This window comes from Zootermopsis nevadensis, unplaced genomic scaffold (assembly GCF_977971745.1).
Source record: "Zootermopsis nevadensis isolate Lab colony 2312 unplaced genomic scaffold, Znev_1.0 Znev_ptg000021l, whole genome shotgun sequence".
NCBI lineage: Eukaryota > Metazoa > Arthropoda > Insecta > Blattodea > Termopsidae > Zootermopsis > Zootermopsis nevadensis.
In genome coordinates this window covers 18,395,380-18,422,912 of record NW_028259153.1, presented here as the reverse complement: position 1 = coordinate 18,422,912, position 27,533 = coordinate 18,395,380, and the positions used below count along the sequence as shown (strand labels likewise).

The window sequence follows — 27,533 nt, the reverse complement described above, 5'->3', positions numbered from 1 at the left end:
GAGACATGGCAATGCAATACAGAAATCCACCATCGTAAATATCCTCAGAGTCTTAGAAACTGTGAATCTCATAATATCCTTTCTATTATGTTGGCACTTGGTTTGTGGAAACGAGACAAAAAAATGTGTTAATTTCCATTCTGGTCACGCACCAGTTTACGACTTTAGTGCACCTGTATTCCAGCTAGCAACAGCTGACTTAACTCAGTCGCTGGCATTAATATTTCTGCGAAGTGAATAGCACTCAGAAAACCCTGCCAGTAACATTTCTAGCTCTTCAAAACAAAAAGGCACTTCAGTTCACTCTCTACTTTATACAGTATCCTGAAGAATCATGCACAAACTGATATGACAGGTTTCGACAACTTACATAAGAAACATGTCACGATTCCTAAAAGGAACAGAAGTTCAAATATGTGTGTGCGAAAAAGGGAACACAAAGAGAGAAGTAAAATAGTAACAAAAAAGGACGAACACATGAGTATGAGGAAAGATAAAGGAGGAACAGAAGAAACAAAAGACAGACGGAAAGAACTAAGTAAAATAAACAAGTAAGTACAATTGATCTAGAAGAGGATAACTTTCCGATATTTAATGGACATCTGACGAAGGATTGCATTTAGAATATTACATTTAAATTTATATTGATTATACACCTGAAGATGGTTCATTGAAAACCGAAACATGCCATGGAAAAGATGATGCTCTAATTGTAAATCGAACATTTCGATAGAAAGAGCATCATTTTAATATATTTTAAATATTAATTGTAATAATAATATTTTAATATTTAATAAAATATTTTATTGTGATTAGACGGTTAAAATTAAACAATTATAATCATCACAATATGACGCAACATTATCATCTCATAAAATAAACAAGAAAAGAATGCACGAACAACGATTAAAAAGGTTGGAAAAAGTAAAACAGATCAAGAAGAAAAATTGAACTGATTAACTGATCTCAGCAGAGTATCCTGGTTTGACGTCCGTTTGTTTCTGTCGCCTAAATGGAAATGGGAAGTGCAGTATTTAAAACGAACTAGTTCCCAAATAGGGATGACCAGAAATGGAGTTCCTTCTAGGTATCTGTGTATAAGTACACATCGTTACTCTAAGCCACGTCATGCACAGCAGTCAATAACCAACCTCCACACTCCTCGTAAGAAGAATTACGCCAATTTACATATGTAACTGGCATCGCACATGGAAGAGACGAGTACAAAGCAGAGGCGAGGCGGGGGAGTTTGGAGGGAGACCCCCACTGCAGTAAATAGCAATCCCTGACGATTTTCATTTAGCACATATGTTGTTTCCACGTATCCATGATTCATTTGATGTTTTCCAGTTACCTAAACATCCCTGTGTAAAGATTAATAAAACTTCTTCTTCGTATGCAACAAGTCCCTGCTTCGAATCTAAGCCCAGAGGCGGGATATCCGGACAGTTCCCTTCATCATCCTGAGCAACTTCCAACTGCAGCCTTATTGCTGCTATATACATTTCACAAAAATGTCTATTACCATACATAATATCTGGATCATATCGCTTCCACATTATTTCACAGCGTCCGTCATGCACTCCAATTGCATACGGTCCATACCAAGTTTAGTGAAAATCAGTTAACTGGTTCAAAACTGTTACGGGGCACCCACACACATTTAAACCGCTTGTAGAGCAAGTTTACAGACACACAACAGTGTAACTGATCCTCTTTAGTACAGATCCATATAGCACCAACCTCCGAACCCCTATAGCAATTACGTTCTTACGTATTTTTATACTTAAAACAAATTCAACACAAAATAAATTCATTGAAAGCAAATTACATCTAATAACAAAATATAAGGTGAAATTCTGATTAGTTTTAGGAAATATCAAAACACTTTCACACACTCACAAACTTTTTTTTGGTTTGCTATCATGACCACAGGCATCAGTAGCAAAGCACAAAATCGTCATGAAAAGACGTATAAATACCTAGTCATCACACTGTACAGACATAAGAAAACATATATCACAAGACATAAAAATGTAACCTGCAAAGAATAAACTTGAAGTCAGAATTAATCTTTGTATTCTACCTTGTACCGTGCATCTATGTTGATAAATGGCCATGTCCACATCCTGATCCCTCGGGTTCTTGTATTTCTTCCTTGTCAATCTGCCTATTCTGTAGAATTTCCATGTCTCAGCACTTTACTTTGTGTCAAGACAATTCACGTATCAACAAGAAATCTGATTAAAAAAACCAGTTTCCACATAGCACTTTTTGAGATACACAATGACGCAATCCATACCGCAGATAAAGTCAAGGACGCTTCTGTCAGTGCTACCAATTAATATCACTGAACCTTGATTTAAATCTTGTGCCTTAATATGAACACATTTCATTACATAGTCTGTAACAATGGGTCCCATTGAGCAGGCTCTAGGTTTACATCACACAGTGCCCGTAATTTCAGCTTCTTGTTAAGCATTTAAATGTTTTATTTACACACACTTCCTCAAGATCATTTGTTTGTTTTGTTCCACTTCACTGTTACGAGGAATGTCCAGTAGTTTGATCCTTCATAGTCCATCGAAGTAAATTCTGGGATAGTGCTTTCACAAAGGTCATGGCCTTTTCTTGAAAACTTAAAAGATGGCATGTGTTTAAGATTTGAGGTTAAGCACATATCCATAATATCAGATTTAGAAACCCATTGTTTGAACGGATCTTTACATATTTGAAGACACATTCGCAGACTTCCGTATTTCTTCACAACGAAAATTCACTCAAAATATAACATAATCGCACATATCATACAATTCCCTCGCTTGTCGCACTTGAGCCAACGGAAATAACAGAAACTATACGCCCAGTGCCTTCTAACTCCACCTTTCAACCGCAGATGCAGAGGTGACTGTCAAAAAATAACGTTTCTTTACTTCGTATACACGAGGGAAATTCAGTGTTGAAATTGGTTCTCCTGAAGCAGGGGGTGAAGGGACGGAGTGGACATGCATTACGATAGATCGATTCCAGCTACAGAAGGACAACTCGTAGCAAAGACGAATAACAGCAATTTTAGATTTGCTTATAATGAATACGTAGCCACCGTCCGAACTGATGCTTCGATTTAGTTCAAAGTCGGTGTGTCGAGCCTTTATGATTTTGGCTTTGTGTGGGTCATTATATAAGCCATTTTACTCGGTAATAAATAAACATTTTCACAGAAACTTGTCCTTTGGCAGATTTTAATAAATATCGATACATGACTCTTTTATTATGTTAATATTACTATGAAAAAACTTCATGAGTTCATTCACTTCAATGACTGCACAGCAGGCAGACGTCATGCATGTAAGAAGCACACTTTCTTAGCGTTATTCGAATCGTTCCTTCTTATTAAAACGCAAAACAGAAAATAAGACGCATTTTACTTCTTATTTCTGAATGTAACAAAGAAGAGAACAGAAACCGTGCATTAAGGACAATGAACTACAGAATATGAAGCTGTCGCTAAACAGAGAAATATTAGAATTAAAAATTAATAGCCGGAATTGAAGTGAAATTTTTGCCAGTCGTACAATAAATAAACTCTGGAACGTCACCTATGAGAATGCGGAATTACAAACAAACTTAAACTACTTAATTAACGAAAGAAAGAAGGAAAGGAAAAAAAAATGGAATGAAAGACATAGATGAAACAAGAATAAGAGAGATAAATATCATTTCGTAGTGCTACTAGGCACATCTCTAAATCAGATCTGAAAGACTGACGATACTTCGAGTCAAAATATCGACAGACTGTAAGGAAAATGCCCGTTCGTAGTTACTCAGCGTTGTGGGGTTATAAACGTTGCCACGTATAAAATATTCATGAACCAATAAGTACTTCATTAAAAAGTGGTGCTTTCTATTCAACGTTGATTACAAACTCTAGGAAAATTGCGGAGCGCATAAGAAAATCAAATGAGCTAGATGCATATTCATAGTAGACCCTAACCACTTAAGGCACAATCAGAAGTAGCAGGAACAATAAAAATATTTACAATAAGAAAAATCATGTGTTATTATTATTATTATTATACATTATTATACATATTTATCATAATACGTAATATAATATAATACTTATCGTAATATGGTGTATTTACATATTTAGTTCATTTGTTTGTTTGTTTTTAATTGTAATGTTTTACTTTCAATATTTTTATATTTTATCCTGTAATGTTGTCAGTGCTTGGCTGTTATTGGCCTTATTTGGCTGTTGTCAAGCACTTAAATAAATGAATTAAATTGAATTATTATCCCATCTATTCACCACTTTATATGGTATTTACTTCCATGTACCCGAGACAAACCTTGCCCCTGAGGTACATAGGGCAGCAGTTATTTCCGGGATCCATATTGTTTTTAGCAAGTGTCACATGTATTACATAATTTTATTTTATGACAGCGTTTTTCGGATGATGCATGAAGTTCCCAAAATGGCGGTCTTCTGCAGTTCTCTGATGATTCTTATAGAGACTCGGAAACCACCAGAAGAGATCCTTACTTATAATGTACCAAGACGAAGTACTGGTATAAGGTAAAAGTAGCCACTGCCATTGGGGCAGAGTCAGCCCTCCCGATTCGACATGAGATTGGACCAACGAAATCCATCTCAACTTGGCGACAAAAAGAAATATGCTTTATGTGCCGGGAATCGAAACGCGACTGTCCAGTCTAGACAGTCACTTTACTGACCAGTCTTAACAACTGTACAGTTTTACCCTAATAACATTTTTAGTGTAGTTCTGCTGTAGGGCGGATGCTTCAGATTAAAGAGTGTAAAATTGTCTGCTTCCAGAGAAAAAGGCAGCACATTACTCAAACCTCCTCACGTAATTACAGTTTCTGGTGTCACGGCATCCACACGAACAATTCCCTCATTTTCTGCTAACAGTTAGGCAACATGTCAGTATATGGCAACGAGTGTTCCAGGAGCATAGTACTCCATACCGGGTGTTCCACATTCTTGGCTGTCGTATGAGTTCAAGGAGGCGAAACACTCTTCAATAGGGCATATTTAGGTAAAGTAATTAAGCGGTTTTCAAATTAAATCACTAAAAGAGGTAGAATTTATTGAAAATGTTTTGTGACTAGTGCAGATGCCATGAAATATACTGAAGTACCTATTAATAAAAATACGCCGCGCAATTGGAATAAATGACGCAGAAACATCCGGTCCTTGAATTAATGTTTCAGGGGCAATCTTTCAAAAGATTCGCCACGTAACAAAAGCTACTAGAGAAACACCGGGCAAACCGAAGGAGACTTCAAACAGAAGTTGATTGGACTCTCAGTACTTTCGTGAAGAGCCTGATCTTTAATTCAACATGAATACTGTCAAGAGGAGTGAGGGGATGGAGAAGAAGACAAACAAGAGATTTACGTGGTGTGAGAAATGCATATAAAACACCCTTTTGTGATTAGAAAGAATCGGGAAAAGAGGAGTATTTTTGCAAAAGTGAAATAAGCCCCGTAACTGTCGGGTAATCTGCTTTATTAAAACACGAAAGAAAGATTCGCTGTGTAAGAGAAAACAGAGATGATGAGAACATTTTTTTCCTACCAGAGAGGAAGTAACTGGAGAATGGAGAAAATTTCGTAATGAGGATCTTCATGATTTATATACTATTCACCAAATATTATTAGGATGACAAAATAAGAGAGAATACAACTGGCGGGACACACAGTATGCTTAGGGGAAGTGAAATATAAGTAAATTGTAATCGAAAAACTGAGGGAATAAAATAATTTGGGAGAACAAGGGGATAGATAAAACAAAAATCAAAATGGATCGTAAATAAAGACAAGGAGGTAATATGCACTGGATTAAACACCGTATTTTCTAGATTTTATTTGCACTTGTTCACCAACTAGAAGCATGAGCCGGGATAGCTCAGTCAGTATAGTGACTAGCTACGGGCTGGACGACCGGGGTTCGATCCCCGACGGGGGCAGAGGATTTTTCCTCTAGCTTCTGCGTCCAGACCGGCTCTGGGGCCCACCCAGCCTCCTCTACAATGGGTACCGGGGTCCTTTCCCGGGGGTAAAGCCGGCCGGGGCGTGATGCTGACCACTCACCCCCATCTAGTGCCGGGGTCAAGGAAGAGAGGAGCTATACCTCCACTCACCCCAAACGCCTACATGGCGTATAGTGGGACAAACTTTACTTTACTTTTACCAACTAGAACTTGTACTCAAGAAAGACGTCGCTGACACCAGAAAATACGTCATACACATGATGGCGTCTGTCTTGCCCCCAACACATTCTTCTGTTGGGTCACACGCGCTCTGGCCTTTTCTGACGTAAAACCGTGGTACACCAGACGGTGAGGTACGTAATGGCTGGCTCCATTTCTATTTATAACGAATGGGGATCTGTGAGCGGGCATCAATGATTCACAAACTGCTATGTTAAGTGTCGTTAGTTTTCCTGCTAGTCCGTCGGAAGATTCGAAATTTGTAACTCCGATTATAATAAATATAAGTTACACACCACCCTTTCATGATACTCGATTCCTTCTTTCGTTTTGCACTACACTTACTCAGGGCCGAAAACTTCATTAGATACACATATTTTCTTACATTCAAATTTGTTTAGTTTCTCTGCAATGGACCAGCCCACTATATAACTAATGGAGCTAAGAATTCGTCATTAAATAAACCAACAACCCGTTTTTAGTTTAATGTCTCGTATGTATGCTAAATAACCACTGCAACTGATACAGCAATGTTAAAATACCAACTAATAGACCCCTACGTATTTGTCCTGTCTCATGGCAATAAAACTTCAACCACTTCCAAGTTGCTTTATAAGGCTCTCAACGCGTGCCCTTGACAACATATAATTTCCATTGTTCAAAAGCTGTTGAGTGACAGCGGGACACGTTTCTTTCATTAACCTCAAATAACGCAACCCAAATCAAAAGGATAAGCGCTTATAAGCAAGATAAGTCATGTGTAGCCTATGTTAACAGATTTCGGGACTGCAGTGACTTCTTTTAAAGATATTCTGCAATATAAATCATAAATGTCATTTCCGCTAACAATTGCATTTCCAATTATTCTCTCAGTCGTGAATATAATTACAACAAATGGCCGCTGGATTGACAGGCAGCACTGTCTTACACCCGAGTGCAGTAGCAATTTTCTGTTGCACGATACGGAAATTATCAAGCATAATAATACATGTCGAATGAATGGCAATTTATACAGGGCTTTAAACTAGCAAATCATGTGACATAAGGACTAGTAGCTCCGATGATAGATGCAGGAAGTAGTTCTAAAACCTCGGTCTATTGCCACCAGACTTACACGGCGCAACATTGCAGAAGACAGTCGTCTTCATACTCATCGCCGTGAGAACCTTATTGTTTCCACAGGGAAGTAAGTCCATTTGTGTAGGATTAGCAAAGATATAGCGGTCCAGGAATTGAGAATGAATCAGCTCAAACTGCCCTTACGCTTTGTACCCAGCTTACGAGAGAGGGAGAGACTGATTATTATTGTGTAATGAATGACTCGAACCAGTCCCGACAGGATTATTCTAGACCGGGATTGCCCATCATGTGATGCGCTCGGGGGCAGAGCGGAATAATTTACAAAGGATTTCTAGGGCCTCGTTCTGGTTTCCCTTGGGCTGTTAGTGTACAGACACATCTTTGAGCTCGCAACGAGATCGTGGCATTTGTCATATACCATACAACGGAACTACAACTTTCACAAACAATAAACTTGCAAAAATAACACAGAACAAAATGAAAATGACACGTTTACACAATAAATTCTGACACGATTTAAAATCGTTAAAAATATCAATCAAAAGGGGGGAAAAATCGGGAGGACCTCTAACACGATGGAAGGGCTTTTTTTTAATACTAGAGTAGAACGCTCCTTTCGGAGCGCCTCGGGGGGGTTGGTCAATTTTTTAAAACGCAACCAACCTTGTGTAAGAAATTAAACTAACCCCCCGAATTGGGGTTAAAACACTTGACAAACCCCCCTTCGGGGGGGGGGGGAATTGGTTGCGTTTTAAAATCTTGAGTAAGACACTAAACTAACCCCTCCGATGGGGGGTTAAACCATTTAACCAACCCCCCCCCCCCAGGGGTTGTTGTTTGAGTTTTAAAATCTTGAGTAAGACACTAAGTATTATGAAAACTGACTTTATGATCGAAATATATCGAATGAGTAACTGTTTACCTTGTTGGAGTTTGTACTTAAAATAGTTGATAACGTTTCAAATACTTGATAACATCTTTCACTTTTATGATGTTTTAGGCCAACTGTCAGTAATTTTTCAAGAATGCGACGTGCTACTTCTGGAGCAGTGATAATGCGACTGGCTTGGTAGCGAAGCGTTATTTGTTTACTCACTCGGCAACAATGCCGAGTAAACAAATATCTGTTGACATTGTTGATGACGTCATTTTTTGAAGACAACGGGGAATCAGAAATTTTATAGTAAAAAAAAGATAGAATACGCAAGAGGTCTTAAAATATCTAAAACTGAAAAGAACTATAATAATGTTACGTAAGTTTTCCATGCGACCTATAAAGACGTCTTTACAGAATGTTTTTCTGTAGTCTAAATCTGGCTATTAGCTACACAATATCCTCTTAGTAGCGATAAAAGAATTATACTAATTTCTCTTTTCTGTTACACAAACACTGCCAAAGGAACATCTTGCCTTTTTTCTACGTGTATATTTGTAATTACATAAAAAAATCTTTCAGTTGAAGTAAAATGTCTATTTGACTCTTAATCTTAAATTATTTTAACAAACAAAGAAATATGATGGAGAAATAAAACAAAAGAATAAGAATAGGCGATGATCAAAGTAATGTAAACAGAAGAACAGTTAATCGATTTTAAAGTGTCCTTAAAATATTATATTACAGTCACTATCATTGGATTTCTGAACTGTTTCCATCATCTGATATTCTGAGTAAAAACGCTTAGGTAGCTGGATATTTTTTCGTCTTCAGGTTAAGAGGTCGGGAGATATCTACCCTTTACAAACGCAGCTTTGACAACTGGTTCCAGAGAAACGTTTCATTATTTTCAGGTAGTGACATTACATATCTCGTTATAATCACTGTGGTCTGAAAAAACAATTACCTTTTTTTCCCCCGAGCCAAAAGGCAAAGGACAACTTAGAAAGTCAGATTCTGCAAATTTAATGTACACGCCTCCATTGTAGACAATTGTCTATACAAGACACAAGTCTCAAATTGCAAAACTGCCTTAATTACAAAGGAGCAGAGCTAATGACTGCCAATTGACAAGAGCGGTCGCTAAACGAGGTCACGAATCTCAACAAGCGAATTGGCAACCAAAATAAAACTGGGACGTTCATCAGATCTAATAGCCTAGAGTCTGACGACATTTTTCCTCAAATTAACAAACGTAAAAAAACCGTCCTTGACGTCAAATACAATCAAGACGAGTAGGAAGACGTACACCGATTAAAGTACACATAAGCTAAAAAGTATATTGTGACGAGCCACGTGCAGGGTCAGAGAAGAAGCCCCTAACTGTGTGATAAAGTGTTAAAATCTCGTTGGGTTCATTTTCATTTATTGTAGGCAGAAATCAACGCAGTTATGACACTATATTATAGCATAAAATGTTCAGAAGCTACGTCAGCCAATCTTTCTTATACAATTTAACAAGTATCTGGCCACAATTCAGCACCAATTGCTTAGCTCGCACAAAGAGAGTCAAATGTTTAGATTGCGACACAACAAATCAGACTCAAGAACCAAAGAATAGGGCAATTTGCTTATACTCTGAAAGAAAGTCTGTCTCCCTGGTTCAAAATTCACTTCGGACAAACGGCCAATGGTAATTATATGTACCACCTGCTTAAACAATTAGTAACTTTGAGTGTTGTATTTATAGGTTTCGTATAATTCTCAGTGTAAACAGGGATCATTAAACATTAATAACCAACTAATATTTGAAATGGAAAAGTATTGTTTATGTTTTTCTTTTTTTTAATGGACTAAAATTGTAAATATTATTTAAATTAAGTTCATGCTCCAAAGGATTAAGAAAAATGTTTCGGTTGTATAGGGAAAAGGTGGGAGAACTTAAGTATCATAAAAAACTATGCAATTCACTGGACGCTAACTGAGAAACTTTTAAAAATGGGACTGAAGCTAAGTCAATTGTAATTAATTTAAAAACTACTGGAAAAAACCTGAACGAAGGAAACTCAGATGGCAAGTAGCTATGGAGAATAAGAACAAATAATGTTTTTATTTAAATGGGTAAACATCATTGCAAAATAAAAGTCTATTAGAAAGAGAAAATCGACGATTCCGATATAAATCTTCACTCTATTTACTAATTTTATTGTCCTCTTTATTTAGTCGTGGATAACAACTTCATTTGCGACGTTGCTTACACGACGAGAAATACAAACATCGTTCTGAGAGCATTCTCTTTTAAATTACAGCAGAGTTCAAGAGCAATACTGCACACAGATGCATGAAGTTTGCAAAGCCAAGGTCTGTACTTTGTTCCATTCAACAACAGACTTTAGAACAGGACGCTTCGAAATACAAGTTTCTGTACTATTTATTTATCAACCAGGAGCGTGTTCAGTGGCGGACTGTGATATTAATGGCGCTGAATTTTGAGGTTATGTATGTTGTATAATTATTTAATTAGGCATCACGCAACAAGGTGAATAAAATCAAGATTGCAGGAATATTACAACGCCATATTTTTATTGTAGTTCCTGCACTTATTTTTTTAAGAATTGGGACACCAGCAATGGGCGACCTTTATAAGACACACCCGTCAACACGCAGTACTCTCGCAGACCATGAAATGAAATATTTTTAACTGTTCCAAACTGATTTGTTGATTCCTTGTGCTATTCAAGAACAACAGATTAATTGCAGAGGTCATGCACCGTTCATCGACAAATTTATAAGTTAATTATGAACGATCCACTGGGAACTATGCAGTGGCTGGAAATCCTGGTTTATGTTCAGGACGTCCCAAATTCGAATGCACATCTGAAGACTGACTCATGCTAGAATACTATCTTAACAATTTTTATGTTTTAATTCCTTGTAACTTATCGTTTAGTAATCTTTCCTTACAGAAATATGCAGTTTAAGAATTATCGCTACGTCCTATCACACTTATTACAAATGTATTTGTTTCGTATAAGATAATGGAAATTTTATTCATTTCCAAATACCATAGTTTGCTCAACCGATTAACAGCACTTATCCACAGACATTTATAACGCAGGCTTAAATAATTCTCAAGGTAATACGAAAACTAACGACGGAATCTAATTCTGAACCAGTTCAATCTAGTTAACACCAGGAATTATTTTTTAACGTGAATTATAATGTTATTATTTCAAACACGAACATAGATGTTAAGTAATGACTTTTATTTATAAATGTAAGGCACGAAAACACGCATGTATATTTTGTGCATGTACATTATATATACTATACTTCTTTCAGGTCGTAACTTTTTTCCTTTCATGATTGATTTCCACAGAGACAAAAAGTTTAGTTAATTTTACACATGAAGAGAAAACATACACATGATTTTGGTTGAGGAAACTGGTGGGGGGAGAGACTACGTAGGCACACATGGATAATATGAAAATGCTTGTTAAGAGATACAGGGTGTGAAATAGTGTGCCGGTTCAACTGTCTCTCGACAAGGTCTAAATGCGGGAGAAGAAAAACCACGTTGACGAAATTTCAGATTTCACAAAAGCAAGGAATTTGTTGATCAACTGAATAAATGCCAATTCTTTAAGGAAACTCTGTACCATAGAGTCAGTTTGTTAGGAAGTTCGGTTGTTAGTTAATAAAGTAGCATGTTTACACAGTACGTAATCGAATCTCGTTAAAGAAAAATCACTATCAAATAAATTCAAAGATGCACAGAAACAGATGGTCTATTTTAAGAGTATTCGTACACATTCTGTACCTCGCCTCCTTCGTTCCTTTATTTTCCAGTACTGGTAATATTTCATATCTTATATTAAACTAATCATACCATTTTAGAGATCACGATTGCAAGAAGTAAAAAAAGGGTTTGTTGAAAAAGTGAAAACAACCATCTTTCCAGTGGAAAATGATTCGATCTGTCAAATAGTGCGCCGCCACATCACTAAAATTGGAGGAAAAATAAGAAATGTTTTCTTGTATAACACAACAGCGGTTTATTAATATTATCATCGTTGTTTTTGTTGTGTTCCTCTCTCGTGCTGTTTCTATAATTGGCCTTCTGGCTGTTGATACAGTACACTAATAATAAAGAATTTAATTATTATTATTATTATTAAAACGCCTTGGCATTGTGGTGCGATTGTTGATAAGATTTGACAATATTGCATGTCCACACGATTTGACTTCTGGACCAGAACTCGAGGTTGATCTGACGTGAAAACTACAGACTCCACCCGATGTTTTCGCCCGGGGGTGCTTGTTTCTACTTCTCTGATGTTTGTACAAGTTATGCCTATTCATAACGCCCTAGAACTTCCAGAAGTATGACCATCGGACAGAGAACCGCTGATCGAAAGTACCTTACGTTGAGAAAAACAACGTAATATCATTATGCGAAACGCGTATGGAAAGGTACAAGGCCACTGGACGCTGTGAGAGACCCGTGCTCGCCATCTATTGAGTGAAAAGCATATCACAACTCACAACCATCTACAGTTGCATGAAAATGACTAATTGCAATCTTCTTGTTATGCAGTGAAAACCAACTGGCTACAACTGTGCTTTAAAGAGTTGAAGATTCATATACAACCTGCACCAACATACAATACGTTATTTATTTGCATTTCTACATTTTCTTCTCATGAAATGGCTTGAGTCGGGTCTATTTTCCGTTCTATGTTGGCTACGTCTGATTTCTCCCTTGAATTATATATGCATCGCAAATCCCCCCTATCGATATATGCGACAACGATCGGGGTTCCATCGTTCCTTCGTCCAAAAGTTGAGCCAATAGGAAGCCAATATTTTGCAGCCTGAACGAGGGTTCTGTTTTAGTTCTACTTCAACAGAAATACGATATAGGCCTCCTAATCTGGGTACAGAAGTTATTCTTTAGAGTTAAAGATAAATTTACAGTCTGCATCGGCATACTTTTATTCGTTATTTATTTTAGGTATATTAATTATTTTGCCATTATATGAGTCACGCATTTTCCGTTCAAAGTTGGCAACATGATATATTGCAACAGCAAATGATGTACGATCGAAGTTTCACGTTCCTTCGTCAAACGAAAATCGAGCCAATAGGAAGTCAGTGTTTCGGCGCCCGAATGAGGATACCATTTTATTGACAAATTCATGGAATTAGTTAGTTTATTATTAACGTATTATATGTAAGAAAATTATAAACTTATTTGTTCAAATACCTTGTGCAAAAGTAATAATTTTTGTGAACTTTGAACAGTTAGCTTTCACGTGAAATGTTATTGGAAATGAACTGTGTACATTTTCGCGTCATTATAAACTTCAATTGTTTGCTAGTCTGCGACAAAAGCTGTAGGAAAGGTGTTTTCCATAATGGAATGGGCGGCGTGTGCACCATACAGGTATTTATTTAACAGATTGTTGTTATTTTAAAGTAGAAACGTTTATAATGGTTTTATCATCTGCCTTTCACTTTTAGAAAGTTGATATTTGGGTTCCAGCCAAAAACTAAAGACAATACAGTGTTTTTTATATCAGTTTTATATAGTAAATATCCTTCTGTTTGCTGCATGTTAGCTGCCAATGAGATTTGTACTAATGTTAATATGTTTGGCAATTTTTTAAAATTACTTTTGTCTTGATTGGTCAAACAGTAATCACTGAATTTTGCTACCCTTAGCCTTGTTACAATAAAGTTCACTCTATCTGCAAGCATTAAATTTGTCTATATATGTATTTATGTACTGTGAACCAGAAACTTTTATGTATGTGATATCTGTTTTTTTTTTATTTTGTTTCCTTGTGCAGTTTATAATTGGCATCTGTGGCTGTTAATTTAGCATGTTAAAATAATGAACTACATTGAAGTGTAGGGTTTAAGGTTTTCACAGCAGGGAGTCTGAATATGGCTGTCTTCAGGGTTAGGCAAATAGTTGCTGGTTTTACTCACTTGTCTAATTACACAAAGCCAGTGAATTTGCTGGTGAGTAGTGAGTGAAATCACCAAATATAACTGAGGTTTTAGAGTTTATTCAGTATGTAACATAAAGCTTCATCTGTTCTACACTTTCTGTTGCTTCCACATGAAGCACAATTTTTGGTGTGCTGTGGAGGAAATGTTGCAATCAAAATTTAGGATGTATTAAAGTAGAACAGAGGGACTTGGGGTAATATAATGGCAAGTAACATTTTTTTAAAAATGGATGTTTTAACATAAGTAAGTGTGGCAACACAGTGGGAAGCTATTCTTACACTAGTTTAGAAATCTGCTAATAGATGGGTGTACTATGTGCAAAATGTTGTTCTTTCCTAACCTCACTTTTGCTGTGTGTTGGTTATGCTGTGGCATACCACAGACGAAATGTGGCAGTATTATGTAAATGAGTTGTATCAAACAGTGAATCTCGTCTTATATTTTAAAACAAAGAGGTAAAAAGTGTAAGACTTGAGGTTCTCACAGCGGTGAGTATGAAGATTTCTGTCTTCTGGGTTATTGCGCTGTGTAGTCTGGTCGATGGTAACCAACGTTTCAGAGGTCATACTGCCTCCGTCATCAGGGCCCTGATGACGGAGGCAGTATGACCTCTGAAACGTTGGTTAACATCGACCAGACTACACAGCGCAATAACCCAGAAGACAGAAATCTTCAGGTAAAAAGTGATTTCAATGAGGTCACTGATGATGCAGTTTACGAATCTGCCTAGATGACATTGAATCAAACTGATGAATAAATTAGTATTGAGGTATGTGGACACTGTTTAAACTGAGGCTTACGTTTTCGTCTGAAAACATACTGAAATTTTACAGAATATTTTCTGCGTAATCAGTATTTATGACATGTATATGAATGAAATAATGCCCTTTTAATTTTTTACGCTTACCTTATATTTGAACACAGCCTAAGGAGGTCTATGACATTATTATTAATTTTACTATGTTATATACCACAATCTAGAGAGGTTAATGTCCTTTCTGAATTGTTGATAAAGATTTTTATATAATTTTGTGATTTTATAAGTATTCTCTTTCGTGTTACCCGGATAAGTTTGTTTGAAGATGTGGATTCACAGAAGCCAAAGTAAGGTCTAGTATTCAGTAACTTTTTCCAAGTACATTTATATAGGCTAGAAACACTTTCTGAGCATAATGTTGTGAAAGTACTCATTTTTTCTAGAAGAACCAGAGCATTTTACATGCTACTCCAGAAAGCCTTGTCACAAAAGTTGCAGATCTGAACTTGAAGGGAAAAAAGTATCAACATTCATCTCTCTCTCAGATTTGGGTTCTTGAGACACTCAGAATGTTTTCTTCTTTCCTTCCTTTCTGAAGTTGTAAGGATATATCATGGGAAAGGCAAACACCATAAATTAAAAATAAAATGCACTGTACATTACAGTGCCAAAGAGAATGGTGCGGAATTTCTGGCTGTACATGTCCATATAAACTTCCATGATAGATTTTAGAATATTGTAAAGAAGATTTCTCTTGGTCAGTCAACACCAGTTCCTGACCAAAGAGGGAAACACTCTAATCACCTAAATAAGATTCCAAAAGAATCATTAGAATCTGCAACTGCAATGTTTGCCAAAATATTGGTTAACACAAAAAATTTAATGCAGCCGAAGTTATACATTGAATCGCCGGAATCTGTTCATAGACATTGCCGATACATCACAATACCAAAGTTGCATGGCACCTGCGGGCACCGCATTGGGGACCACTGTTCTAGACTAAACAGTAATACAACCCAGAAGACAGCCATTTTAACCCACCACTGTAAGAACCTCAAATCTTACAAATGGCTTTGTCTAAGCTAAGGCAATGTTTTAAAAAAGTAATTTAACTACATCAAAGCAAGTGACAGGAATACCTCTGATGGTGGGCAGCCATTATCCTTTGCTGAAGTTGTAAGTTTCAAATCTGAAGTAGGCGTAATGACATCTTCATTAAACAACACAAAAGTGATCAATATTCTGAAGTGAGAGTAGGAAGAAGAGGCAGTACCCGTGAGTTGTTCTCACTAACCCACAAGATACCTGCTGATATTAAAGCTGTTTTACCACACACTGGATCATTCATCATCCATTTTACATTGCTGTAACAGCTGATGTTAGAACAAATTATGAAAATAGTGCAGAGGTAATTGACGAGTAAAGAAAGTCTGTGTGTTTTAAATTAGTGCTAGAAGTTCATTATCATCAGTGTATTCTTTTAGGGGTCCGCAGTGGCCACGCGTGGGCCTTGGTCGCTGAGACTGTGGATTCGAATCCCACTCAAGCCATGGATGTTTCTCCGCGTTTTTCTGTGTTGTGCTGTCCTGTGTACAGGTAGAGGCCTTGCGACGGGCCGATCCCTCGTCCAAGAAGTCCTACCAAATGTCTATAGATCGAACCAACAAGAAGTTGGGACCTGAAGTGCTCAGTCACTTGAAGAACTGTTTGACCCCAGTATCCCAGTATTCTTTTAACTATTCAACATACAAAGACGTCTTATAATCAGTGTATATTAAAAATTCCATAGTGTATTGTTCTATAATGTATGAGTATAGAGGTTTGCTTACATTTAATAAAAATACGTTGTACGTGTATTGTCAATCAGGTGATGACTAAAATACTTATTTAAACATTATGATATACGAATTGTGTTAATTAAATATGCGAAATGTGAGACAAATAATGGTACAGCTAAGATAATTTTACACTTTGCAGTCAGTTGGCAGTCTATGCTATTAGTCTGCTTCTTCTTAAAAATATATTAACTTTCTATTTTATCATACCAACTTCAGATTGACTGGTATGAAGGCTTCACACTTTGAATCTTGAAAATTCTTAAATTTACTTAATTTTTTACCTGGTTATTGGTTTTTTTACAACTTTTATAATTTTTTCAATTTTTAAAATACTCGAAAAATTTTAATTTTTCAAAATTTTCTGTGAGTTTAGGAAATGTTTGTAGTTTATGATCCCCATTATGAGCCGGTGTAGCTCAGTCAGTATAGTGATTGGCTATGAAATGGACGACAGGGGTTCGATCTCCGACGGGGGCAGAGGATTTTTCCTCTAGTCTCTGCGACCAGATCGGTTCTAGGGTCCACCCTGCCTCCTAATCTAACCAAACTGTTCTAACAACCTAACGTAACCCAACCTGTCCTAACCTAACATAATGCTTGCTTACGTGATTCGTATGTTGGCTATGTTTTTTGGATTTTGAAAAGTTACTAGTTTTTTAATTTTATAATGTAGCCAATTTTTTAATATTTGTAATTTGTTAAAAAAATTTAAAAATTTCGGAATTTACATATTCATTAAATTTTGAAATTTTTCGAAAATTTTTAATATTTTCGGGTCTTTTGCCAATTTTTGGAGATTTTTATAATTTTTGAAAAATTTGAAAATGTTTTGAGTTTTGAAATTTTTGGAAGTTTCTAGTTTTTAGAATTGTTCTGTAGGTTTTTGCAATATTTCAAGATTTTTAAAATTTTTAATGTGTACTTTTTAGCTAATTTTGGAAGTTTGTGTAATTTTTCATATTTTAAAATTCATGATTCAACCCAACCCAAGAACCTCACGCAACGTAACCTAACCTAACCTAACGTAAGCCAACATAACATTTCCTCACCAATCTTAACCTGACGCCACCTAAGGCTTGGCTATATGACTCGTATGAAGACTATGTATTTCGAATTTTTATCATTTTCGAAAGTTTTCATTTTTATGACGTATTTAGCCAACTTTCGAAGTTTAGAGAATTTCTGGTATTTTAAAATTTTTAGACAATTTTTAATATTTACAGACATTTTTCCAATTTATCACTGGGATCACAGGTTATGGGCATGTATGTATGCCCGTGGTTTTGTGTGGATGGGTCCCTTGTGATGTGCCAGTTGTCTGTCAAGAGAATTTGTTTCAGATTTAATTTCGTATCGAAGCGTCTGTAGTGCGTAGGCCAGTCACATGACAAGTGAATAATTGTACAAATGATGAGGCCTCATCATAATGTAACTTCCTCTAGCCCTTTCTTGGATGCAGAAGCCTTCTACCATGAAAACACACGAACTAGAAATGTGTTTTATTCTTCCTCTCCTCTTCAGAATTTTGAAAACAATGGCCAGCTACTTCATTATTTGATTGAGCCCTTAAGAATTTCATCCACCATCCTTTTTTGCCAGAACTACTTACAGTTATCTTAGTTATATGACGCCTCGTGTTCACTTGGTTACATTTAGGCTTTTATTCCAAAAGTACGCGTTTAGGTTTACAAAATAATGTAAATTCATCACAGGTCCTCCATGGTGTCGTCTGCTAAATGGTCACGGTGTTATTTTCGAATGTTGATACCGAGAAACGTTTCTCACGAAAGCAATATATTGAGTACGTATTTGATTTAACGCGGAAAAAAAAATTGGCATTAACAGAAAGATGGGTGTGTCCGCTCGCATATGCAGGCGAAGCTTATATTTTTATCCCAACATCGCCCGCCCGCGCCCCCCCCCCCCCCCCCACCACACACACACACACACACACACACACACACACACACACGGCAGTGGAAGTAATTCCAATACGTCACATTTTTTAAAGCAAATTTGTACAATAACTCCACAGACACGTATAGTGCATGACAAGCCATATTAATCCTTAACAATGGTTTTATATTAGCGTTTCAACACTCACCTGATCTGAGTTTATTCCTTTAGCCGCCATCTTGAAACAGCTAGAAGACCAGACCCCAGCTAAAACTCGTGTGACGTCACGCCTACAGTATCAGACAAAGTACATACGGAGGCGAATTAAAAGCGAAGGTCGTTCAACACACGAAGACCAAATCAATATTGAATCTAAGATTTGACTTCCAGGACAAAAGGTTACCGCTGCTATCTTGATAACACACCTGTGACTCCAGTATACGTATATAAGACAGTTATTTTAGACCGGTCTTTTAACAGTTAATGTATTAATAACGCAGGGTTACTGATTAAGTTAATCGAAATTCGATTTGTTACAAACGAGAACAAGTGTAGGGGGATAATTGGACGAGACGTTACGCATACACACGACGATATTAATTTGCTGTTAGCTATGAAAGTTGTTTAGTACAAAAATACTTCAACGCCGGGCAGGATTAGTCTCTTCGCCACAATTTCCAGGTCGACTCTGGGGCCCACACAGCCTCAGCGTTATTTTATCAGGGCTAAAACGGCCGGATTGTGAAGCTAACCATTTACTTTATCTAGTGTTAATGTGTGGAGCTGTATTTCTATTCACCCACACGTCTATTTGGCATGGCGCTTTGTTAACTTTGCCTTTTACTTTGCATATAGGAAATACTAGCGTACATATGATATGCAGAATAATTGTTCCCAGGAGTCATCTTTATATTCGCTGTCGTGAGAACCTGAATTCTGAAGAAGATAAATTAAATTATAATTTTATAACCCCTTTAGGCTACGTGTTTTTTTTAAATCTAGGGGCGAAGTACAGGATGAATTGTTCGAAAATTTAGATGATAATGTTAATGATGGTTTATCGCTTTTTAACGCCACTGCCGTCTTTCGATTCGCATTCGCCATTCAAGGCTGTTCAGTCACTGACTTTCCACTTTTTTTTATATGCATCTGCGTCATGGATTCCTTCCATCTGTCTAACCCTGACAGCATCCACTCCAGCACTTGTTTTGGCCGTCTGTTGTCTGCAATTCTTTGGACCTATCCATTCAGTATTAATTCCTGTTTTTTTTAACGCTCTTTATGGAATTATGTACCCATTTCTCCTCAAATTACATGGCTTGAGATTTTGTCTTTCCTTCATAGTCATGACGATACTTTACATAAATCTATGTCCACGGCTAACAGTTAGGTTTCGCTATAAAATGCCTCTAACTAACTAACTAACTAGATGGCTTACCGAACCCGAAGGTTCATCACCGAATTAACCAAAGCCCTCCACCGGACCCTGTCCTGGGCCAACAAAATCCAGTTTCCTTCAACTCCTATCTCCCATAGATCCCGCCTGAGATTATCCTCCCATCTACGTCTAGGTCTCCCCAGCGGTCTCTTCCCTTCAGGTTTCCCAACCAGTACCCGGTGCACACCTCTTGTCCCATCCATGCGCGCTACATGTCCCGCCCATCTCACCCTTCTCGACTTAATCACCCTCACAATACTGGGGGAGCAGTACAGATTTTTAAGCTCGTCATTGTGCAGTTTTCTCCACGATTCATCGTCTTCCCTCCTAGGCCCAAATATCCTCCTCAACACCCGATTCTCAAACACCTGCAATCTGTGTTCCTCCCTCTGAGTGAGAGACCATGTTTCGCACCCATACAAAACAACAGGCAAGATTATTGTTTTGTATACTTTAATTTTCAGGTTCTTAGAAATCAGACGGGAAGACAAAATATTTTGGACTGAGAAGTAGCAAGCATTTCCGGAATTTAGTCTCCTCCTAACTTCCTCACAAGTATCATTTTGATTTGTTATTGTTGTTCCCAAATATTTGAACTTTGTAACCCTTTCAAAGGATTTATTAGCTACCCTAAGATAATTTTGCCCGCCTGTCTTCTGATGACGAGATACTAACATGTACTTAGTTTTTTCTGAATTTACTTCCAGCCCCACTTGTCTACCAGCCTCTAGTAAAACTTCTGCGTTCCTCTTTATTGTATTTATATCGTCCCCCAATAAATTAACATCATCAGCATATGCCAATAGCTGATGTGTCCCGTTCAATTGCAAACCCTCCTGCCTACCTTGGACCTTCCTGATGGCGTATTCTAGCGCAAAGTTAAAGAGCAAGGGAGACAAAGCATCTCCTTGTTTTAGACCGTTCTTGATGAGGAATGTCTCAGATACATATTTACCTACTCGAATTTTGCTGCAGGTTTCATTTAAGCACATTTTTATTAGACCCACTAGCTTCTTTGGTATACCAAATTCAATAAGAATATTATATAGCACTTCTCTCTTCACAGAGTCATAGGCTTTTTTGAAATCTATAAATAACTGATGTACAGTCCCACCGAACTCCCATTTTTTCTCTAGTATCTGACGAATGCAAAAGATCTGATCAATCGTTGATCTGTTTCGTCTGAACCCACACTGATGATCCCCAATAGTTTCATTCGCATATGGGGTTAATCTTGCCAAAAGAATGTTGGATAGAATTTTGTATGAGGTTGATAGCAGCGATATTCCTCGGTAATTACCACACTCAGTCTTGTCCCCCTTCTTATAAATAGGAATAATTATGGATTCCTTCCATTGATGTGGCATCTCTTCCTTATCCCAAATTAACTGAATAAGCTTATGGATCCTCATATGCAACCCTTTGCCACCTGCTTTAATTAATTCGGCCGGAATCTGATCAATTCCTGGAGATTTATAACTTTTCAACTTCCCAATGGCTAGTTCCACTTCATCTAAGCTAGGTTCTGGCACCAACAGTTCAGCTGTATGCATTTTAATCTGTCTAATATCACCAGTATTATGAACATTTAAGAGCTCGCTAAAGAAATTTTTCCACCTATTCACAATTTTTATTGGATCTGCAAGCAAATTGCCACTATCATCCTTTACCAAATTAGTCTGGGGTTGATATCCTTTCTTAAAGTTATTAATGCCTCTGTACAGGTCTCTGATGTTTTTTTCCTTATTATTTGTCTCAAGTTCAGCAATTTTGCCCTTCAGGTATTCCCTTTTCTTAGTCCTAAAGGTTCTACTAGCCTCACGTCTCACGTTACATAGATTATCCGCATTTGTTTTGTTTGGGTTCTGCAACCATTGAAATTTTGTTTGCTTCCTTCGATCTATTAATTTTGAACATTCTTCATCAAACCACGGTTTATTTTGCTTTCTCCTGTAGTATCCTAGTTTCTCTTTTGCTGAAATTTTGATGCAGTTTCTGACATTTTCCCACTCCCTGTTGATGTCCACACTTTCATTATCCTCATTTGTCTCTAAAATTTGAAACCTATTCGAAATTTCAACTTGATATTGTTCCTTTGCCTCTCCCTCACTTAATTTTTTCAAATCAAATCTTTCTGTGTCAAAATTTTGTTTAGTTCGTCTACTTACTGAAAGCCGCTCCCTCACTTTTGCTACCACCAGATAATGATCAGTGTCGCAATCTGCTCCTCTGAATGATCTCACATCAATTACATTTGTCTGCCTTCTCTTATCTACTAAAACATGATCTATTTGATTGTGTGTTCTGCCATCTGGGGAAGTCCAAGTGTATTTATGAACATCACGGTGTGGAAATTTTGTACTTTTTACAATTAAATCTTTTGACGTAGCGAAGGTCACTGCTCTGACGCCATTATCATTACTAAGTGCATGGAGACTCTCGCTGCCTATTGTGGGTTTGAAGACATCCTCCCTCCCAATTTTTGCATTGAAATCTCCTAGCAGAATTTTCATGTGATACTTGCCAAATGTATCAAATACTGATTCCAATTCTTCACTTCTGATAATAATAGTTCAGTTCTTTATGACATAACGTAACATAATAGAAACATAATACGCGCCAATTTTCAATACAGAGATGGAGCTGATGTATTCATAACGGTAACGGACCGACTGATACAATACAATAGCTTATTATGTAACGAAAATCTCTCTCTAAGCGATATTAGAGATGCAATTTGTAAACACCCTACAAGTTTGTTGGCAGGCATACGTTAATAAAGAACAAGGTTATTTTTCATTATGACTGTACTTGTCTAATTTTAGCAGGCCTGGTTATACAGGATGTAGAAAAAATGCTGCTAGGGTCTGAAATGTGACTCGGTTAGGAAAAGAAGTTTAATTAAAGAATTTTGTTTGCAGAACATCTAAAGAAGAGGAAATTGAAGACCGAGATGATGGAATGATATATCCTAAGTGGTAGTTATGTTTACGTTGATTGGATTTAAGTGGCTGAGAAAAGAGTAGGGTGCTGGGATTTTTCTGTAGCATTTTATTTCAAGGACTACGTGATAAACCTTCTGGTTATGTTAACACAGTGTTCATATAATTTTGTTCCAAACTGTGCTGTCTGGAATTAATCCGAGAAACAAAATTTCTTTAGTAATTGGGAAAAAATAACCCCGATCGTCGATGTATGTGCAAGACCATTTAATAAAAAAATCAAAGAAGAGAAAATAGAAGAAATTAATCTGAAAATGTATGTGAATTCGATTTCGCAATGTGAAATCCGTAACTGTTTCTATGACAGTCGACAGATATGGAAGCTGTTGTTCATCTCTAGAGTGAGGACTGTAATCGATACGCCCTACAGCTCCAGCGAATCAGAATCGGCATTCGCCTGAAAGAGGCGTTCCTTCGGACTACAGATGGGGATGAATTCGCCTGAGAAACCGGGGGTCAACTGTGATTCTATTCTTTAGATAAACCGGGTCATCGTTACGAAGACACAGCGAGAATTATTGGTCTTTTGGCGAATCCATTACAACAATTTTTCTTGTCGATTAGTAAGGTTGAGAAACGCGGAACGTAACAGGTGAAGATTGTGTCTTCTGAGCCGTAGCGCCGTGTAGTCCGGTAGAAGTTTGCCGTCATCGTCAGGTCTCATCGCCCTGATGATGGAGGCAGCAAGGTATCCTGAAACTTCCACTAGACTACACGGTGCTACAACCCAGATGACAATCATCTTTGTGTTCACATTTAAATAAACTAAGAAACAAACAAAAGATGTTACAATAACGAACATGGTTTGTGATACAAGCAGAGGAACGCTGATGTTTGTGTTTAGTTTATAGATATTTTTCAAAAGCTGTTTCATCACATCAGTGTTTTGAGGTCTTGTCTCCCACATTATGGATTCCAAAGGGGACATTAGGAAATTAGTAACCAATCCATGTCTTTGTTTGCTTCTTGAATGAATAAGGACATTAAATATCACGCTACTAAACCCGATATGTATACACTACTCAGCGTTTCCTACAGTTCCTTTGACATAGAGGAAGTCTTCCCAGTGTAATTTATTACGATTACATGCGGAGAATACGTACTCTATCAAGGACTTAAAACTTGTTCTTCACGAAGATAGGTTACTTAAGATGGGCTGCCTCGGCCTCGTGTTCAATATGTCCAATAGAGGGCATCGAAATCATCGTCTTACTGTTTGATGGTACGAGGCTTTTAAGGACTTGTTTCAAGGACACGTCTTCCATTTGGTGTACGTGTTGGAATCAATCATTTATATAAACACGCTTTTCTTTAAACAAATACTTTAGAGTTATTACTTTTTTTTATTTATTTTCATTTTGTGTCCCTTTATAATGCGCCCTGCCGTTTGTCGTGAAAATGTCATGCCTATAGTTCGTAGTGTTTGTTTGTCACGTCCATTCTGAACGTTATTGCTTTATTATCCGAAGGTTAAAAATCAGCTTTAACAGCAGTTGAACTATTAATATTACCTGTCATTCAGGCACAGGGTATTATTTTATCCTCTACGTTAATCGAAGATGTATGCTTGGTTTACAAACGTTGAAAGTACATTTTCATAAATACTATGTTTGCCTGAAGAGGTATGTACCGGGTACTGGTTCTGAAACCTGAAGGGAAGAGACCGCTGGGGAGACCTAGACGTAGATGGGAGGATAATGTCAGGCGGGATGAAGGAAACTGGATTTTGTTCGCCCAGGACAGGGTCCAGTGGAGGGCTTTGGTTAATTTTGTGATGAACCTTATGGTTCGGTAAGCCATATAATTAGTAAGTTAGTTAGTTAGTTACTATGTTTGCCTGAATATAGTCTGTATTTTATTTTTCAAAAATCTTTTAAAAAATTAACCGCGTATTGTATTTATGTAATCGTGTTACATATGTTACTGGAACCTACTACCGAAATTATAGTATTTTCTTTTATATACTTGACAAAAATTAAAATGAAATTAGGAAGTTGGAAATAAATCTATCCTTTAACTTATCAATATTTATTTGGGAGTCAATACGTTTTCAGTTTGTTTGTTAGCCGAGTGCAACGGTAATATGTGTACATTCAACTTTAATATCAGACAAATTCGTGTTTCCATCAACGTTATACAGTATTTCAGAAGTGGTGAGTATTTTTAAATTTCAGAATTATTGTGTTTATTATATTGGAGCGCATTACACTTGGTCAGGTGATGTGATATTTTATATAGTGGCCATAATTGTATTGGACTTGTTAACCTCGACCACAAATTATTCCATTTGGCCTGGCGTGCACTGCAATTTGCCTGGCGGTCAAACTTAGGTCGCAATTCAGTTAGTACATAACAAAGAACAGTGATGATAACATTAGTCTTGTTATTAATACAACGAATTTTATAGTTGTGTGTGTAGTAATTTTGTTGCAGCTTTAGAGCAAACGTTTCAAATCGTTATGGCAGAAGAGTCGATCAATACGCTTTTCTTGGCATTTTCCCAGCTCGTCACTACTCCTATATTCTACCTGTTTCCGTGCGTGGAATAATTTGAAATCCAGAAACCTTTAAATTTAAACGATTGTCGTATAAAATCTGCTAAATTATTTCTATTAGTTTATATTTAAATTATGTCGGCATTAAGAACTAATTTCCTACTGCAAATAGGTCAAACACACTATAAATAAATTTATACGCGACGTTAGATGGAAGCACTGGACACCAACGATCAGCGCATGCGTGTAGATATAATGGTGCTTATGGAATCTATAAAACGAAAATGTAATTTTGTGGGTCATGGCAAACTATGTAATTAGCGTTTCATGTCATTCGCGCCTTTGAATCAAGGATTTATGAGACAGATTTAAGTACGATATTGCATTCCTTGATGCTAGTGTCTCCGTATAAACTTCGTATAATTTATTTTTAGTGGCGTTATAGATAACTGGAACGTTGTTCGGTTCTTTTATTGTTATAAATGTTCATCAACGCCTTCCAGCCTCAGTGCGAAAGATTACAACACTTTAAAGTAATATATCTTATAACTTATAGTTTGGAACCAAACAAGAAAAAAAGTTAAGGAAACGTTTGAATTAGTCTGAAGACCTGTGACTGTTAATACTTAAATTTCGGGTTTAATTAAGATCGTTGTACTGAACATAAATAAATGCCTTAGTAGCACACATGACTAAGTAGTTCATCTTCGTCATTCCAATGGAAGAGACTGGTGTAGCGTCAATGCTTCAGATCTCGTCCATTTTATTGGCTGTCTTCCCTGAGAAAACTTCTGCCTCTCCAGGCAAGTTTCGAAATTATATCTTCAAGTATGCATTGGCCATATTTTTAAAAATATTTCTCACTGTTCATTCGTTTGACGTTATGCAACTTCTGTAACCTAAGTGTCAATCAGGTACAATTTAAAGGTGAAGGTAGCTTCAGGCGTTCTTAACCTGGTCACTAGGTGGAGGTTAGTATTACACCCCAGCCCTTTTATTCCTGTGGAATAAACTCCTGGTACCATTTGATGGGAGACTGGGTGGGACCCACAGCCGGTTTGGACATTGTAGCGGATAGAAAAATCCTGTCCCCCTCCGAATCAAACCCTGGTCGTCCAGCCCAGAATCAATCAATCAATCAATCAGTCAGTACCTAATTCTGCTGTGGGATACTTCGTGTCGTAACAGCCCCATTTATTGTCCTCATTTCACGTCTCTGTGGGTGTCATTTGATTGCTTTGCAATGAAGGTGAATAGTGGAAGTGGTACGAACACACAGCATTGATGATTGATGAAACCGGGTAACCTTATTGATAGCAGGGATGATATAGGAGATGGTTTTGATGCTCACTTATTCATACCGACGGCTTTAAAGGCCTTGCAGCTGCTTCTGAACAAGAGTTGAACCAAATGGGAATGTAATCTATGTCTTTCTCGGATTTATTTACAGCAGAATTGACCGATAGATAGGCTATGTGTCAATAATATGAGTAGGCCTGAATATAATGTATAATCCCTTTGAGCTGTATATTTTTGTTTATCAAGCCGACAAGTAGTACTAATGAGAAGCATGAAAACTTCCCCGTCTGGTGCCACTGAAGCGGTATTTTATTTCTTTAAACGAAGAATTTTCCAAGTAATTTGCCGAGACTTTCCTAGACATTTGTGTATTGTAATTCTCTTGTTTATGTTAACGAGATATGAAGTAACAGACAGATTGACAAAATAGTGCGATACGAAAATTTGCAATTGCTCCACTTTTAGTATTAAGATTATTAAATGAAAGTATATACATAAGCAGGACGTTTAGAAACAAAAAGTGTGTACAAAAGAGAAATAACGACGAAGATAGAACCAGAAAGGAAGACAAATGTCCATCCTTCTATACGTATTCAG

The 27,533-nt window shown here is 37.1% G+C and overlaps 3 protein-coding genes across 9 annotated transcripts in view; 1 reads left to right on the top strand and 2 right to left on the bottom strand.

Moving 5' to 3' along the window:
- The window catches only part of LOC110827635 (uncharacterized), a 34,269-nt gene extending 15,299 nt beyond the window's left edge, over window positions 1–18,970 (bottom strand). Inside the window, exon 1 of one of the 3 annotated variants that reach the window (XM_022059473.2) lies at window positions 18,911–18,970. The gene's annotated coding sequence lies outside the window, so the exon portion shown is untranslated. Of the gene's footprint in view, window positions 1–2,086; window positions 2,225–8,241; window positions 8,750–18,910 lie in introns of those variants that run through there. The other 2 variants (XM_022059474.2, XM_087352843.1) reach the window with 2 other exon arrangements.
- Atpalpha (sodium/potassium-transporting ATPase subunit alpha) overlaps window positions 1–19,023 on the bottom strand; it is a 110,481-nt gene extending 91,458 nt beyond the window's left edge. For 3 of the 5 annotated variants that reach the window (XM_087352828.1, XM_087352829.1, XM_087352836.1), the window contains exon 1: window positions 2,087–2,225. In XM_087352828.1, the coding sequence (XP_087208954.1) occupies window positions 2,087–2,128 (42 nt within the window). In that variant the 5' untranslated portion in view covers window positions 2,129–2,225. Of the gene's footprint in view, window positions 1–2,086; window positions 2,226–18,910 lie in introns of those variants that run through there. The other 2 variants (XM_087352833.1, XM_087352830.1) reach the window with 2 other exon arrangements.
- The window catches only part of side-II (sidestep II transmembrane protein), a 547,262-nt gene continuing 533,177 nt past the window's right edge, over window positions 13,449–27,533 (top strand). The window contains exon 1 of the mRNA XM_087352840.1: window positions 13,449–13,639. The gene's annotated coding sequence lies outside the window, so the exon portion shown is untranslated. The remainder of the gene's footprint in view (window positions 13,640–27,533) is intronic.